This window comes from Haemorhous mexicanus, chromosome 26 (genome assembly GCF_027477595.1).
Source record: "Haemorhous mexicanus isolate bHaeMex1 chromosome 26, bHaeMex1.pri, whole genome shotgun sequence".
NCBI classification, from domain to species: Eukaryota; Metazoa; Chordata; class Aves; order Passeriformes; family Fringillidae; genus Haemorhous; species Haemorhous mexicanus.
The window spans coordinates 5,834,158-5,852,088 of NC_082366.1; the positions used below are offsets into that span (position 1 = coordinate 5,834,158).

Consider the following 17,931-nt stretch of genomic DNA (forward strand, 5'->3'; position numbering starts at 1 on the left):
AAAGTCCTTGGCCTCCAGTCAACTCCTGCTCTTGGGATCAGACCCAAGAAAGTGAAATTGTAAAAGTTAATCTAGTTCTTATACAAACTTGATGACAACAACAACAACAATAAATTAAAAATTAACTTCAAGTTAAAAAGAACTTTTGCTCTGAAACACTGATCGACTCTACTGAGCTCATCATTCCTTTCAGAAAGAATATTTTGTGGTTTGCTCTGTCCCCATCAATAATATATCAGCAGTTCTAGAGCTTGGTAGGAAACACTTCTGCTAGCCAATAAATTTCTTCAAGACTACAAAAATTCCCCTTTTCAGTGTTGGGACAAATCCCTTTTTCAGCCTTTTTTTCCCCCATGACAAACCAGTTTCACTGCACAGACAACCTCAACTTTGTCCCTCATTCTGCACCTTACAAAGCATCAGTTTTCATCAATTCATGCTAAATTAACATCCCTTTTTTGCATCCTGCAGCTTAAAACTCGTTATTCCTCTTGCAATAAGACTCATACAACCAGCAATCCACTAAAAGCAAACTCCTACATGAAAACCTCCAGCACAGCTCTCCACCATCCACACATTCCTGTAAGGATTTTATACTGTTCCTAAGATTCCCACCCAAAAAAACATCTGGAAACAAAGATCCACTGTGGCAAGAACAGCTCAAACTCCCCAGAGATCCCTGCAGAGTTAAAACCAGTGATTTTTGTTGGTATGTGTTAATGCAGAGCTGGGTTTGAAAGTTCCTAAGGGTACACTTTACAATTTCACGTGGCATTTGCTGAAAAAACAGTGTTTGCACTCAGAGAAGAGCACATAGAGAACCTTCTTTGACAGAGCCAGAAGAAAGTTGCCCTTCAGTGCTGAGGGGAACCTGGGAGCTCTGTAATCCCCAGGGAACACCTCCTGCTCCATGCAGGGTATCTGCTTGCATTACTGACCTGAAGACACCTGTCCTCAGCACAGATTTGGCCTGGAAAAGGTACAAGAACTAATTTTTTTCAAATGCAAATTCAGCATATCCAGTAATCCAGTCACAAAAGTGAGCAGCAGCATGAATTGAGAGCAAAACCTTCAGCTGACCCTGTTAAGGTGGCCCAGCTCTGGTGCTCACACACAGATTCTTTGGCACTGAGTACAGCTCCCACCAGGAGTGAGAATCACAGAATTGAATAATTTTTTAAAAGAAAAAAAAAAATCAAGGCATCACACAGCTGCTAGCCAAACCTGCTGCTTTTTTATGAGACCAGAGCTGGCACTTATTTCTGGGTAACTCTCAAGAATTCCATTTGCAAGGCTGATAAAATGTCATTTCTCTGTCATTCCTGCAGACCTTTACTCCTGCTTCAAACACCTGGCCCAAACACACCACAAAAAGGCAAACAAACAGAAACTAAACCAGTGCAGTCCATTTTTGTGTTACTGCAGCATGCCAAGCCCAGTTATGCCATATCATTTCATTTTACCAAACCCCTCTCATTGCTCCTTTTCTAGGAGGGCCAGAAATGGGCCACAGCTGGTGGCACTTGATGTCTCACTGCTCCCAGCAGCTGCAGTCCTGCCTTCACTTTGGGCACCTTTAATTAGCCATGAAACCTTGGAGGCAATTACAGCCAGAAGTTGAAATTGTTTTTTAATAATTATGGACAGGCAAACTTCACAGACTCCATTTTTTTGTGGCCTCTACCTTTTATTCAGCCTTCCTCCCCACTCCAGCCTTTACCTTTTTCTGGCCTCCATCTCTCCTTCCCTCTTTCTTGGCCTCCCACCTCTTTTTGCCCCTCTCTTCCTCCCTCTCCCCACACTCTCCTTTGCCTTTTCACCTTCCACATTTTTGGTCAATACTTTGGGGGTTTTTTTGCTCCCCACATAATTGTGCCCTCCTGTCCTCTCAGCTTCTGCAGTTCTTCCTCTCTTCCACCCTTTCTTGGCCCTTTACCCTTTTCCAGCCTCTGTTTATTCTTGACTCATTTTTTCTTCTCACTGACCTTATTTTTTGGTGTGTTTCACTCTTTTGCAGCCTCTACTTTTTTTTCCTCCAGTTTTCTTTGTTACCTCACTTCCTTTCTGGCCTCTTTCTCATTTTTAGCCTCCACTTTTTTTCCAAGCCTTCCTTGTTCACTCTATTTCCACACTTCTTCCCCTTCTACCTCCTATCTGTTCTTTTTCAGTCTCCCACTCTTTTTTGTCCCTCTATTCCTTTAGGGCTTTAAATTAAGCCTCTACCCTATTTCATGCTTTCTCCTTATCAATAAACTCTCAGGCTCCATTCCACAAAGGGATTTCTTTGGTGTCCCACAGCACTTGAGCCTCTCCCCAAGTTTCAGCCTCCACTTTTTGCCCTCCACTCTTGCACACTTTTCTGGCCTCCCTTCCCTGTTCAGCCTGCATTCTCTTCAGGCCTCTTCTCCCCCTCCAGGCTCCTGCTGCTTTTTCAGCCTCTCACAGGAAAAAAATGTGCTAAAATCATGGACTGAAATGCAGCTGGAAAACACTAACTTTTTTTTCCCCCTGATTTTCCTCAGGTTGTGTTTTAAGAACACCCTGTTCTGTGTTTTGTGGTGCAGAAGAAACTGCCCACAATGGGATTGAGCATTTAGGAGTCAGACAAAGGGTTCCTCCAACCAAGGGATTTAAGGCTGCCCCATCCTTGTAACAAGACTCAGCTTTCCATTTCCAATCTGTGATTCCTCACCAAGACATTTAGGAAATGCCCAGTTTCACAGCCTGAAGTGTTAAATATCAGCTCTTGAGTTGTTTTGTTCAGCTCTGATTTCAGACCCAGTCAATTCCAGGGGCAAAGCTAGGGAGGAACATTTCATCCACCCACACAGGCAAGGAAAAGCCAGACCTTTGTCTCAGCAGCTCCAGCACTTTAATTCTTTGGCACTCTGGGATGCTGTGAGAAATTTTACATTAAATCAACACACCAAGAACTCTTGGGCATTTCAGTTTAAGTTCTCCAACAGATAGGCTAAATTTCCCTGTCACTGATCTTGACAGAAGCCCTTGGAAGGGGATGTGAGGCAATGGGAGGAAGCAAATGTCCCTGGTGGTCACCAGGCAGGGGCAGGAGGCTTGGCTCTAGCTGCAGGAATGGGGAACAATGAGAGGAAGAAGAGGAGATAAGCAGCCAGGAAACACACAGGGTGCAGAGGAGCAGAAAGCCACCAGGCAGCAGAGAGGGAGAGCTGCAGGGCACAAAGCAAACCAGGACCCAGTTTGGGACAGGAGCCCACAAGAGAAGCCTCAGTGCAGCCAGGGCCCTGAAGCAATTGCAGGAGAAGCTGGGAATTAGCAAAGAGGAGAGCCTGGACCAGCTCAGCCCCAGTGTACTAAAGGCAGTGCTGACAGCCAGAACACAACAGTCATTTCCTCTTTTAAGCAGAGCTGGTTCCCCTCTGCAGACCATGCCAAAGAAGATTGTCCTTTGCTGTACCCCATTTTAATTTCTTTTAAGCATGGGAGAGTAGAAAAGCAAAGATAGTTTCCAATATGTTGGCACTATCTGCAAAGAATTCTATTAAAGCACAAAAATTAAGTGTTTTTTATTTTGTTTTATATTTTCAAAGGTAGTATTAGCAATATGATGTTGGTTCAGAAGTCAGGTAAGGTCTGTGGATGGCAACTACAATTCTTTTATTGGACATATGTTACTGAGCATTGAACACTTGTTTATGTAGGCATGGATTTAAGAGTAACACCACAAAATCAAAAGGCTAAACTGCAGACCTGTACTGAGGAGCAGGCCTGGTCTGTCTACTCCTATAACTCAGCTGAGAAAAGGGAAAAAAACTGCCATTATAAGAGAAGAAGCGTAAATTTAGTTACAAATTATTGTTACAGAACTAAATATTTCCTTCAAGGCCCAAAGCACTGGAAAACCCAGGTTCCCTGGGTACATGCACATCGTGTTTGTTGCAGGAAATATTTAAAGTTAGACTCTGCCTTGTGCAAGCGGTTTATCTGTAAGAAAACTTAACAGAGCTGTGCTGATTCAAACAGTTCTCTTAGCAAAAAAAAAAAAAATGTATTTCAGAATTATATTTCAGAGTAAAAAATTATACACTTCAGGTAACAACCTACCCAAAAGAGAGCAAGTTTCAGCAAACAGTGACCAAGAAAGAGTGAACAGGGAGAGCAACTGTGAGGCACGACTTTAAGCAATAATCTTTGCCAGATCTCATTCCTGCTTGCATCAGAATTCTCTCCCAAAGAAGATTCAGGAGATAAAAAGGTAAATTGAACACATCCTTGTCTTTCTTCATCTCATAAGGGCAGTTTTCTACATTTCTTAACAACAGAAAAAAACCAAAAAATATACATTTCCAGACCTTGCACATATCCAAAAAGAAAAAGGTGGAGAACAAAGAGGGAGAATAAAACCTACCAAAAGCTAAAACACAACTTCATAGTAAACAATAGAATATAACGTGCAATAGTGCAATTTCTCCTTTGCTGCTCCAAGAAGGAAACCTCGGCAGCCAGTCCCGGGCAGGGCAGCATCCCTGGGTGTCACAGCAGCTCTGGGGCCCTCGGTGTCACAGCAGCACTGGGGACCTCGGTGTCACAGCAGCTCTGGGCCCTCGGTGTCACAGCCAGCTCTGGGGCCCTCGGTGTCACAGCCGGCTCTGGGCCCTTGGTGTCACAGCAGCTATGGGGCCCTCGGTGTCACAGCCGGCTCTGGGGCCCTCGGTGTCACAGCCGGCTCTGGGCCCTCGGTGTCACAGCCAGCTCTGGGGCCCTCGGTGTCACAGCCGCCTCTGGGCCCTCGGTGTCACAGCAGCTCTGGGCCCTCGGTGTCACAGCCGGCTCTGGGCCCTCGGTGTCACAGCAGCTCTGGGGCCCTCGGTGTCACAGCCGGCTCTGGGCCCTCGGTGTCACAGCCAGCTCTGGGCCCTCGGTGTCACAGCCGGCTCTGGGCCCTCGGTGTCACAGCCGGCTCTGGGCCCTCGGTGTCACAGCAGCTCTGGGGCCCTCGGTGTCACAGCCGCCTCTGGGCCCTCGGTGTCACAGCCGGCTCTGGGCCCTCGGTGTCACAGCCGGCTCTGGGGCCCTCGGTGTCACAGCCGCCTCTGGGCCCTCGGTGTCACAGCCGCCTCTGGGCCCTCGGTGTCACAGCCGGCTCTGGGGCCCTCGGTGTCACAGCAGCTCTGGGGCCCTCGGTGTCACAGCCGGCTCGGGGCCCTCGGTGTCACAGCAGCTCTGGGGCCCTCGGTGTCACAGCAGCACTGGGGACCTCGGTGTCACAGCCGGCTCTGGGCCCTCGGTGTCACAGCCGGCTCTGGGCCCTCGGTGTCACAGCCGGCTCGGGGCCCTCGGTGTCACAGCAGCTCTGGGGCCCTCGGTGTCACAGCAGCTCTGGGGCCCTCGGTGTCACAGCCGGCTCTGGGGACCTCGGTGTCACAGCCGGCTCTGGGCCCTCGGTGTCACAGCCGGCTCCGGGCCCTCGGTGTCACAGCCGGCTCCGGGCCCTCGGTGTCACAGCCGGCTCTGGGCCCTCGGTGTCACAGCCGGCTCCGGGCCCTCGGTGTCACAGCCGGCTCCGGGCCCTCGGTGTCACAGCCGGCTCCGGGCCCTCGGTGTCACAGCCGGCTCTGGGCCCTCGGTGTCACAGCCGGCTCTGGGCCCTCGGTGTCACAGCCGGCTCTGGGCCCTCGGTGTCACAGCAGCTCTGGCCCCTCGGTGTCACAGCCGGCTCTGGGCCCTCGGTGTCACAGCCGGCTCTGGGCCCTCGGTGTCACAGCCGGCTCTGGGCCCTCGGTGTCACAGCCGGCTCTGGGCCCTCGGTGTCACAGCCGGCTCTGGGCCCTCGGTGTCACAGCCGGCTCTGGGCCCTCGGTGTCACAGCCGGCTCTGGGCCCTCGGTGTCACAGCCGGCTCGGGGCCCTCGGTGTCACAGCAGCTCTGGGGCCCTCGGTGTCACAGCAGCTCTGGGCCCTCGGTGTCACAGCCGGCTCTGGGCCCTCAGTGTCACAGCCGGCTCGGGGCCCTCGGTGTCACAGCCGGCTCTGGGCCCTCGGTGTCACAGCCGGCTCTGGGCCCTCGGTGTCACAGCCAGCTCTGGGGCCTCGGTGTCACAGCAGCTCTGGGGCCCTTGGTGTCACAGCCGGCTCTGGGGCCCTCGGTGTCACAGCCGGCTCCGGGCCTGCCTGGCCGGGCCGGGCCGGGGCCGGGGCACCGCGCTGGGGCCGGGCTCAGCCCGACCCTGCCCCTGCCCCTGCCCCTGCCCTGCCTGCCGCAGCTTCTGGTCCCAGCGCTGTGGGGAAAGGCACAGCTGTCAGCACAGAGCCACAGGAGTTACCTGAGAGTCACAGGGGTTACCTGAGAGACTGCAGGAATCACCAGAGAGTTACAGGAATTACCAGAGAAGTTACAGGAATTACCAGAAAGGCTACAGGAATTACCAGAAAGGCTACAGGAATTACCAGAGAGACTGCAGAAATTACCTGAGAGTCACAGGGATTACCTGAGAGACTGCAGAAATTATCAGAGAGGTTTTAGGAATACCAGAGAGTTACAGGAATTACTAGAGAAGTTACAGCAATTACTAGAGAAGTTACAGGAATTACCAGACAGATTGCAAAAATTACCTGAGAGTCTGCAGGAATTACCTGAGAGTCACAGGGATTACCAGAGAGATTGTAGGAATTAACAGAGAGATTACAGAAATTACCAGAAAGTTACAGAAAGTACCAGAGAGCTGACAGGAATTACCTGAGAGTTACAGGAATTACCAGAGAGTTACAGGAATTACCAGAGAGTTACAGGAATTACCAGAGAGCTGACAGGAATTACCTGAGAGTTACAGGAATCACCAGAGAGTTACAGGAATTACCTGAGAGTTACAGGAATTACCAGAGAGGCTACAGCTCCACCTGTTCCCATGTTTCACCCAGAAAATGCATCCCTTTAATTTACTCAGCATGCAGCTCTGAGCAATAAAGCAAATAACCCACCAATAACACACCAAGTTGGTGTTTGACACATGATATTCACTAACTGCAAGCAGCCTACGAATTTCCTTCCCTTATTTTGCAAAGGCAGGTAGATGTTTTATGGCACCCACAAACTTTGGCTCCTGGTGAGGTGTTTTCTTACCTTTATCTTTTTACCAAGACGTTCCTTCCACTTCTCAGCTATGGAGCCTTCCACCAGGAGTAACCTACACAGCAGAGACAACTCCATCAAGGGGCTGTACAACCCAGCACACACAAGGCTGACATCTCTGTGCCTGCAGAGAGCCTTGCCCCCTCTGAACACCACCAAGGAGAACCTCCCACCAAATTTTCCTTCATTTTGGCTCTGACTTTCAGCTTTGTGACAGGGGAGCAGTGGAGCACAGCCCGGGAGGAGTTACCTGGAGCGCTCCTCATCCTCGTAGCCCATGATGATGTACTCCTCATTGGCACTGAGGGGTGGGCACAGGCAGCCAGAATTGGTGTGGAGGTTCACAGTGTCCTTTGGGATGTTCACCAGGGAAGATTTCAGGATCTCCTTCACCTCCACCACTGCAGTGACATCGTGGCATTTAGTCTTCACCTCCTTCACCTTAGCCCGGATGACTGGGAGGGAGACACAAGGAGCACTGTTAGAAGCAGCAGGTAATGCAGGTCACTCCCAAGCTGCTCTTGGGGACCTCTGGGATTAGACTTTTGCATGGTCCTTCATCAGGAGCTTAGCTGAACTCCTGCAATGCCTCTGCCTCCATCTCTTCCCTTCACTACTTCCCCCTCCACCAAGGAGGTCCAGGTGGCTCAGTGTGTCCCTCAATGACATGGTCAGGAGCAGGAGTTATGCACCAGTTGGGCTCTGACCTCCTTCCTTCCTTTCTTCTTCACCCTTTCCATGTTAAATATATTAAATCTATTCCTTGTGTGCTCTTCCTCCCCCTCGAGCTGTGACTGTCCCCTCTGTGACTACCTGCAGTACAGAGGAGCAAACTCTGTCACTCTGAACCTTGCACAGAAAGGGAATGTGCAGGAAAACTTCTCCTCTCACCACTCCTGCTGGATGACAGGCCCTTACCTTTTCCACTCTCTCCAGTGACACAGCACTAATCTGCTCTGCTCTTCCTGAACTTCAAATGCTCCTGATCTTGACCTCTCTAATTGTTTCCTCTCCTGGCCTTTCTTTTTGCCTCACGTTGCACAGGAGGAAGGGCTGCCTTTCAAAGGCAAAGCTTTCCATTCTCTGGGGGTGCCCAGTGAACTGACACCACAGACAAATGCAAAGCCAACCCAGAGGCTGTGCTCTAGAGAATGCCACATCACTCAGAGACTCCCCTTCCACACTATAAACAGGAGATAGCCCAAATTCCAAATGTCTCCTGTGTGAAAAAGGTAAAATAGAGGAAGGAAAACCATGGATTTACACATCTCCCACTTCACATGCATTGCCCACAACAGCCACTAACCAGCAGGTATTGCAGGCACATTAAACACAGCTGCCAACAAACACCAGCTTGTGCATCTAGTATGCACAATTTACCCCAAGTGACTCTCAAAACCTTCTAAGATCTCAAAATAAAATATTGCTTTAGTTTGGAGATATTTCAAATGCCTTTTGTAACCTATTTAATTTCAAAACTGAGAAAATGGACAGGAGCATGCTCAGTGACTCGAACAGTCACTCCAATTTGTTTATAAACAAATCCACCAAAACATCAAACTGACTATTGACCAAAAAAGTGTTTGAACACAGTTGTAATTTTTTAGTTTTTAACAGCAAAGTATTTTTAAAAGAAGATTATCTGACTCTGGCTTTATAAATGTGCAATCCTAATAAATATTATAAATCACTACCATTTAAATAAAGCCCAAAAGTTGGCTGAACCTAAGGCTCTTCACCTGATTAATGGGAAAAAAGGAAGTGTTGCATATTGGTAAAGCTTTATAAAATAAAGCTTGTTACCCTTGTAAAATCACAGCTCAGGCCTCCTACTTTGGCTAAGCAGAAAAGGGCTGTGGGAGAGTGACCCAGCTGAATTAGGGGTAGAAAAAGAAATTTATACAAGCATGGTGTGCTCCCATGGTGGTGTGTGCTGGTTGGCTGGATTCTGTTTGTTGTGATTTAGAACTGTGTAACTGATAAAGGCCTAACTGCTCAAAAAGGGCTGGGTTTTGCCATGAGGAAGGGCCCAGTTGTTCAGTCCCTGTGACATCTATTCAGCAGCTTCATTGGCTTAATTTGCTTGAAACAAGCAGTAGGAAGAAAACATGAGCCTGGAGCTGTGATATGCCTGAGGAGCAGGACATGTGCACTTTTCCAGGTGTTACTGACAGCATACCACAGCTGGCAAGGTGCTCACTGCTGGCTTTCATACCCCAGAAGGAACAGAATCTGTCAGATCTCATGGACAGCTAGTGGGCATGGAAGTGGCTACAAACACCCTTCTGCAGAAGCTGAGCACACTGGAAACCACAGAGGCAGCTCAGGCACAGCAGCCCCCAGTGCCATTTTTGTTGCATCACTGTCACTGACATGTTTGATGAAAAATCCTTTCCCTGGGATTTTCCCTCCTGAGGAGCTGAGAGGCCTCAGGAACAAACTGCAAACAATTCTTACCTGCTGCTGTGGGATGCAGCAGGTGGAGCTGGGATTGGTCTCACCTGGTTGTTTCTAATTCATGGCCAATCCCAGCCCAGCTGTCCAGACACAAACCTTTGTTATTCATTCCTTTTCTATTCTTAGCCAGCCTTCTGCTGAAATCCTCTCTTCTGTTCTTTTAGTATAGTTTTAATATAATATCTATCATAAAATAATAAATCAGCCTTCTGAACATGGAGTCAGCTCTCTCATCTCTTCCCTCATCCTGGGACCCCTGTGAGCACTGTCACACCTCCCTGCTCACACCAGAGAAGCACACAAACCCCAAGTGCCTGCACAGAAACTGAAATAACAAAGACACCCTTGCACTAACACATCAAGCTAACTCCCTCCATCCTTCTGATCTGGAAACATTTCAGGCTACACCTTCCCCCTGCAACAAGCAGTACTGGGTTACCAGCAGGACAGTGAACTTTTTAGGTTTTTTTGGTGAGAAGTTGCCCCTTCCTGCAGCTTTGCAAGGGCTGGGGCTGGCTGTGCAGCTCTCTCACCATAGTTGTAGTTGTTTCGTAGGTAGGTCTTCTGGGTGGCTTTCACAGGCTTGCACTTGCAGCGCTCTGCAGGAACAGAAAGCTTGGTTTAGAAAGGAATAAACCTGCACTCAGTGACAATCTTCCCAAAACCTGGAGCTCACACAGCGTGGGAATTGGATTCATGGAAAATAAATCCAATAAATAAATAAATTTGAGTGCTGTGTGCAGTGAAATACACAAGGTACTGTTATTAACATTATTAATATAATAACGGATGCATATGAATTTATTTTGTAAAGGTTTTTTAGCTATGGTGTAAAACTTTATCTTTTAAATAAGTCATCCAACTATGATCTATCACCTGTTTTAATTTGATCTGTTACATCTTGTTAAGCCAAGAAATACTTATAGTGTATTGTAATTAGGAAATAGTTGGCTTCTGATTAGTCCCAGGTAAAATAAAATAGAGTAAAATGCAAGACAAGAACACAGTCTCACACTTCCTTCAGTTTTAAGGCAGTATTGGCTTACTTTATGAATTTTAGAATTTGTTTTGTTAGTCTAGTTCTATTTCTAAATTATTGACACGCCCATGTCCTTATTGAAGAACCTCCAAGTCACCCTCATGCTTTTCAAATTTACATTTAAAAGAACTGTACAAAATGCTGCATTATTCCTAATCACTAGTCAGAGAAACTAACACAAAAGTCATTTGATTGTGATGGCTTGAATTGTAACACCTGTCCTGTCTCACCCTTCTCATGGACTGAAAATGGAATAAAAGTTTTTAAAACACCTCTCTAATTCAGAAAAGGGTTAAATCCAAAAACCCCTCACAAAAATTTCACTGAACTGACTTGCTCTTTACAGTGAAACACTAAAATCCACAGGGCATTCCTGGCCTGTTCTGCTGGGAGATCTGGACCTGTCCATGAGACCTGAAATGTTTTTTAGGAGAAAAACCTACGTTCTAAAATTTAAAAAAAAAAACAACCCAAACCACAGCAGAACAACAAAGACACAGAGACATTGAGTCTGCAGTGACAAAACCATCATTTTCAGCCAGTTCAAGGTTCAGTCCTGAGCTCACAGGAGCTGCAGTCCCATCCTTGCAATGCTGCTCTTCTCCTGTGCTGCACTTCAGGAACTTCACTTCCTTTTATCAAACAGACCACAAGAGAGACACAGAAAGAAAACACTATGGCAGGGCAGGACTGAGCATTATTTTGAATATTATCAGGTCAGTATCTCAGGTTTATTATTTATTATCCACCTTTACAAAAATGCACTCACCCATGGCAGCACCTCTGCAGTTGCCGTTATTGGAATCCATAGGGAAATCTGGCATGGATTTGTAAAACATGGAAAGAAATGTTAGGATTTTTAATATTGGACTCTTTCACTACACACACATGACCATGTTTTGTCTTTCTCTAATATTTAGTACGTGGAAACTTAATGACTTCACTAATAAACAGTTTGCAATATTCTAGAGGTCAGTCCAGCAAAGCTGACACAATGTCTTACCCAAATTTCACCTGATTCCAGCATGTCATGGTAAATGCAGACTAAATATCTCATTGCCATTGCTACAGACTGGCAGGTTTCAGACAAGGGTTGACATTTATGCCATGAATTTTGATCACCTACAGAAAACACGTGTAGTGGTTGCATTTAATTAGATGATGAAGGAGAAATTCCTTCTGGGGATTTTTTTGGTTACTGAGGAAATCAAATCAAGCAACCATAATCACACTGTTGAAGCAAATGCCAAAATAAATGTTTCAGACCTTCCCCTCAGTTTAAAAAACACACTGATTACTCTGAAGGACAGATAAGGAACAGAAGTTTAAAAAGGCACTCTGCCCAGAAGTTCTTTGCTTTCAGCCACATTCATAAGTGGACTGTGTCCCACATTAGTAAAATGCATCATTTCAAACCTATTTATTTATTAAATCACACACTTTAATGGGTTTATACATGTATTTAATCATGAAAAACAAGTATGTTAATGCATATAACCTTGAATGAGCTAAGGACAAAATAAATGCAAGTTAACATTTTATACAAAGAACTCAAACTCCAAGTTGCAGAGCAGCCAGCAACTTGGCTGTTCCTCATAACATTTTATTCCTCACAACAAACCCCACCAGGTTTTGATGACATTTAATGGCCCAGGTTTTAACTAAATGCTGTAAAACCCAGGGGGCTCAGCCTACAAAGGCAGCTGAACTGTAGTGAGCACCTAACACCATTGGTGAGATCTTCATTAGTAAGATTTAAATTCTCTTATTTACTTCTCCTCTCCTGTTTCAGGCTTGAAGCATCTAACAATTTTGTTATTTCACTGAGAAACGAGGCTGCTTCCAAGTTTCAGGCAAAGACCTAAACAAGTCCCAGCTTTATAACCTGGCCATGACTGCTGGTCCTCAGCACAGTCTGTAACACTCCCCCAGCACTGCCATGCACATCAGCTTCTCTAAGCACAGCTAGGCAAAGAGTCAGAATAAATTTGATCTGGAGTTTGGAAAGCACTGATTTGGAAATAAAGGTAATAATACATAAGAAACAAGCATGAGGAATGGTTTGTTCACTTGCCTTTAAAGCCTGCACTGCCAAATTAACACCCTGGGTTACTAGGAACTCATCCTGACAGACATGGAGCACTTGGGCAACATGGAGCAATCATGGGTTCACATGTGATTTAAGAAAAGAGGTGTCCACCATGTGAATAATCTGTAATTTTCTTTAATGATTAAGAGATGGTGTTTTTTTTAAAAAAAAGTCCAAGTTCTCCTTAGACATCTTATGATAGTTTGGGTGTTAACTACACATGGTGATACCTTGTGATGTGGCTTCCCTTTCCTCCAACCCCTTATTAACAGGCCAACACACCTCCAAGCTATGTTCTTATCTGAGCAAGACAAGGTGAGACAACCTGCCTGACAGATCTGACTTCCAACAGGCACAGTAGCCATCACCAGCTCTGGGTTTGCTGCTAGTTCCCTCTCCAAAACAGGAATAAACATTTCACTTGAGACAAAAGCACTCTGCTAGGCAGTGGCAGCCACATGTCAAAGGTGCTTTTTTAGTCAGCATCCCCATGCCAGCACTGGCCACTTATTACCTGCAAAACTAAAGACAAAGTCCTGCCTCTGAAATTCTAGATTTGAGACAATTTCCTCCCTCAGCAGTTCCTGCTTCTTCACAGACCTAAGGAAGTTTAACAGGGCCTGGAATGAGGGAAGCAGATGATCTGATAGACTGGAGGAAGAACAAGCACATGCACATGAAGAATGAAACGTATGGAGCAAGTGAACAGCACCTCCCAGAGATGTAACACAGTTTATTTATTTATAATGTCTGCACACAGAACCACTCCCACCTCCAGAAAGCCCAGGGAGGTGGGATAAATGCTACAGGAGACCTCAGACATTAGCATGCACTAATCTGACACCCGGGGTGTGGATGCATTGTCAGGATGCTCTTTCATCCTCCATCCTGGATGATGATTTGTTGGATCCTCCACAAAAAGCCAAATTATTCAGCACCACACTCACCTCCAGAACACCCACACCATGCCTGCAGCATCCCTCTGCTTTCTGGCTGTAAAGGAACCCGGGTGTTTCCCAAAGAGAATGAAACATACACTTCCCACATGTTTTAAGTCAGTCTCTGTAACTTGAGGAACTTGAGACCTCCCACTCAGGTTTTGGAGACCAGCACAAGCCCAGGGGTGTGCACAGCTATTCCTCTGACTGAGCCCAAAACACAGCACTGTTGTCAGCTTTCTCCATCCCAGACAAGGCAGCCCCTTGGTGCTGGGACAGAGGTGTCTGCATCTTCCTCTCCCCTGGACTCAAATGGAGAGAGGTCCTAGGAGATGTCTGTGGTGCACTGTGCCTCAACAGCTCAAAGTGAACTCCTGATTTATCACAGATTTTACCAACCACAGTTCCTCCATCCTCTGCAACAGTCACAGGCTACTGGGATGCAGGGAATGGAAACTGGGCTTGTGAACCCAGCCCCTGCTGTGACAAGGACAAATATCATCCTTAAGGCTGCTTCCTTATGGAGGGGACATGACAGATGTTCTAATGTTCACCAGCAATAAAGCAGAAACCTCAAGAGGAAAGGAAACAGTAGAACCCTGCTAGAGGTAGCAAAAGAATGAAAGCAAAACCAAGATTTCACTTCTGAAGAATACAAAAAAGCCCCTTCTACAACAGAAAGCCACAAAACAATGGATTACATTTCTGCCCACTCTCTTAGGTGCAGTTTACAGACAGCAGAAGGGCCTAGAATGCTTAGGAGATAAATTGAAGCAAATAAGAGCAGGGATCCTGCACACTACTCATCAGGCAGTTGGTTATTTGTGTCTTCTGCTGAGCTGCAATTCTTTATTTGGAGAACTGGATTTGCAAGTGTTCACCTTACCTCTGCCTCGAGCAGGAATCCTTCCCTCTGCTTTCTAAAAGAACAGTTTTATTCCCTCAAGAAGGATTCTTTCAGTCTGGTGCATAATGCATCAGTTCAAAATATTCAGCCCAGAAATGAGAATGTCATCAGGTTCTCATTCCCTGAAAGAGAGTTTTCATGGATCTGGCCCTGGAATCCCTCAAAGAGGTTATTGTACTGCTGAGGTCCTCAGAAATAGGTAACTCGGGGGCGATTTCAGCCAAGCTTCCTCCCTCCAGATTTGAATGTGATTGCTCTCAAATCGCTGCAGACCTGCCAAACTTGCTCATGCTGGAGCCATTTTTAAGGTGGTTTTGAAAGCACCTCAATGCTGCAGAGAAAGGTGCTTGGTGTTCAAAACCACAGCTCTCTCCAAAACTACCCCAGCAGGACTGCAGCGCTCCGAGAGCAGCAGCTGATGGCAAAAATAGATGGCTTTGTTCATGGGCTGGGGAAAACAGCAGGAAAAGGGAAGAGGGAAGCAGCTAGAAGTTAGAAATAGCAGTAATGACTGGAGATAGGAGGGTATGGAGGTTTCAAGAGGTGCAGAGGGTAAGAGAATAGAATCAGAGATGGATTAGGGTTTGTCTGGCCTGTAAATAAATGGAGACAGAGAGAGCAGCTTACCTGGGAAGGCTGAGCTGGGGAGCACGGTCAGGAAACTGAAGCGTGATATTTTGTTAGGAGAAGAAAACAGGAATTACAGCGTTTGGCATTACTGGCAGTGGGATACATAAAGCATTTAGGAGTGGGACAGAAGCACAGTAAAATACTGTGCTGAGCACAGCATGAAAAATTCCCCTTTCATTCCCAGGCCACTGCTGGGGGAGGACAGAGAGGTGAGATCCACTGCCTGTCAGTGAGCTCCCAAAACCCAGCACTGCAGCTGTGGGCACTGAAGGAGACAGGGAGCAGCACAACAAGCTCCTGGGGTGTGTGGGTGCTGCTCTGCTCTGACCCCTCTGGTCTGCTCTCCCACCCCAGTACTGCTCTCCAAGTCCTCTGATGGAGAGGTCTGGCAGAGCCACCAGCACTGAAACTTCACACCAAAGAAAGTGGTAGCGTGGTTCCACCAGCAGCAAAGGCTTTCCTGAAAATACACAGGAACTGCAGCCACTTTGTAAAAGGTCAGAGCTCACTCGTGATAACCACCCACCAGCTTGCTTTAATTTCCTGTTCAATAGCTCCTTGTGTTCAGTATCTCCGTGGTGCTCAGCTCACCACACTGGAGGGGTGTCCTGCCAACTCCTCCAGCCCTGTGGCAGCTGTGACAAGAGCAGGATCCCTGAGCCACAGCGGGCTTGTAGCATGGTCTGAGCAGTCAGCAGCCCTCACCTGACTGTGCAGAAATGCTCCTGCCTCGGCCAGTGGTGCTGGATGGCAGCCAGACAGCCAGCAGCAGCCATCCTGTGGGATCACAGTGAGCTCAGCTGGTGAAACAGGATGCAGAGAGAAAGCTGAGCAGCTCCAGCAGCACCTCTGAGGCCACAGAGCTCACACAGCATCAGGGCTCGGGTGCAGGACGCAGCGTTTGGCTGCCTGCAGGGATGCTGGGAACAAAACACAAGGGAAGGCTGCACTTCGCTGCACTCCTCACCTGGCTATAGTTCTAGAGCCCAGGGACCTGCTGGGGAACCTGTGCCGTAACTGCACCTTCGGTGCTAGCCGCTGAGAGGAGCATGTTTTCTGCCCTCCACGCGTGCATGTGCCACCACTGGCACAGAAGTGGCTGGGGAGACCCCCGGCCCCCAGCTCCTGCCTGGGGCTCCTCTGGGCACTGATCTTTCCCAAATTCTGTGGAGCGGTGGCCTCGTGTGGGAAGGGAGCAACCTGCTTTGGGAGGGAGCGGCTGGAGAGGAGCGGGGGGCAGAGGGGGAGCCGGCAGCCGGGGGCTGCCCCTCACTCGTTGGCTCTTCATTCTCTGCCAGCAAGCGCTGCCGATGGATCCCCGGGAGAAGAGCGGGATGGAAACGTTTCCCGTTCATGTGGAACGAGGGCTGCAGCTCCCACACTCGTACGGTGGCGGGGCTGTCACTTGTCACGCACACTCTGTGCCCAACAGCAAAACTTTTCCAGCAGCGACGCGGCTGCTAAAGGCAGAGAGAAGACAGCGAAAGAGCGGAGGGCAAAGCAGAGAGAAGCCGAGAGAGCAGTCGGAGGGGAGGCAGCGCTCCCGGGCCGGCCGGGCTGCCCTCCCCGCCCGCCGCCCATTGTCCCCGCGCCGGTGCCGGTCCCCGCGCACTCACCCGCGCCCTCGGCGGTGACGATGGCCTCGGGGGAGATGCAGACCCCGCGGTCGTAGACGGGCAGCTCGTCGCAGGCCAGGCTGTCGGGCCAGGCGTGGCTGTAGCGGACCAGGACGGGCTCGCAGCCGGCGCGGGCGCGCTCGCAGACGGACTTGCAGGGCTTGATGGGCTCGTGCTGGAAGTCGATGGTGCAGATGGGCGCGTACATGGCGCAGAGGAAGAACAGGAGGTCGGGGCTGCAGTTGGTGCCCAGCAGCCCCTCGAACTGCTCCATGGCCAGCACGGCGTTGGCCTGCGTGCTGTGGTGCAGGTGGTTCGGCATCTTGGTCATGTTCCAGGGCAGCGGCTTGCACAGCGGGATGCGCACCGGCTCGCAGGCCGCCCCCCGCCCCGGCGGCGCCCGGCCCAGCAGCAGCAGCCCGGCCAGGGCCAGCACCGGCAGCCCCCGCCACATGCCGCCCGGCCCGACGGTAAGCGAGGGGCCGAGCGGAGCGGAGCGGCGCGGCAGCGGCTCCGCCCGCCCCGGCCCGGCCCCGCCGCGCTGCCCCCGGCGGGCGCGCACCGGGTCCCGCCTCTCCGCCCCGCAGCCCGGCCCCGAACAAAGGAGAGCTCTGCGCAGGGCAGGGGGGCTCGCCTGCTGGGAAGAACCGCAGAGAAATTTGCCTGCTCTTCGGCGGAAGGCAAGCGAGAGATTGAATTCTCCCCGAAGTGAAAATCTTACTGGGAGCCTGCGCATGATTTCACACCAATCTCTCGGAGATACGTTCATAATTTTTAGGAAAGACCTTTTTTGTTTGTTTTTTGCACACGCTGTGCTGGGTGCGAGTGTTTAAGCAGGAGGTGCACGCGAAAAGCGGGGCACCTAGACATAACGATGGGTGAGCAGTTTTAGAGGAGAGTAATCATGTTGAGAGGCTTAAAAATGAGGGAGATTGAGCTCAGCAACTGGGGATGCTTTCTTTAGAGAACGTTAAAAAAAATAAATGTAAGAGGCCGGATACTTTTTAAGATACCTTGCAAACCGTGGTGCAGCAAAGGGAGTTCTGACTTGATCTGAAAAAAACGTGCCTTGATATACTCATAGAATCACAGAACAGTTTGAGTTGGAAAGGACCTTAAAGATCGTCTAGCTCCAACCCCCTGCCAGG

General features: G+C 48.9%; 1 protein-coding gene across 2 annotated transcripts; it reads right to left on the bottom strand.

Moving 5' to 3' along the window:
* Nucleotides 1–3,515: 3,515 nt before the first annotated feature.
* FRZB (frizzled related protein) lies at nt 3,516–17,273 on the bottom strand. Of its 2 annotated transcripts, XR_009489470.1 has the most exons (7): nt 16,784–17,273; nt 11,373–11,420; nt 10,098–10,163; nt 7,358–7,562; nt 7,099–7,162; nt 5,237–6,256; nt 3,516–4,557 (listed from the first exon to the last, which is right to left on the bottom strand). XR_009489470.1 is itself a non-coding variant. In XM_059868265.1 (6 exons), the coding sequence occupies exons 1-6, from the start codon at nt 17,235–17,237 to the stop codon at nt 6,128–6,130; spliced, it is 966 nt and encodes a 321-aa protein (XP_059724248.1). In that variant the 5' UTR covers nt 17,238–17,273; the 3' UTR covers nt 3,516–6,127. The 2 variants fall into 2 exon arrangements, 1 of the variants encoding a protein (XP_059724248.1); XM_059868265.1 differs by having other exon boundaries at nt 3,516–6,256.
* Nucleotides 17,274–17,931: the final 658 nt, after the last annotated feature.

What these genes read in the sequence shown, in the direction of transcription:
- FRZB (XM_059868265.1), bottom strand. Translation starts at nt 17,237, where the DNA reads ATGTGGCGGGGGCTGCCGGTGCTGGCCCTGGCCGGGCTGCTGCTGCTG. An exon ending in GAGGATGAGGAGCGCTCCAG is followed by an intron (nt 7,163 to 7,357) that starts GTAACTCCTCCC and finishes TCTGCTGTGTAG; the next exon opens with GTTACTCCTGGTGGAAGGCT. An exon ending in GTCTTGGTAAAAAGATAAAG is followed by an intron (nt 6,257 to 7,098) that starts GTAAGAAAACAC and finishes CTTTCCCCACAG; the next exon opens with CGCTGGGACCAGAAGCTGCG.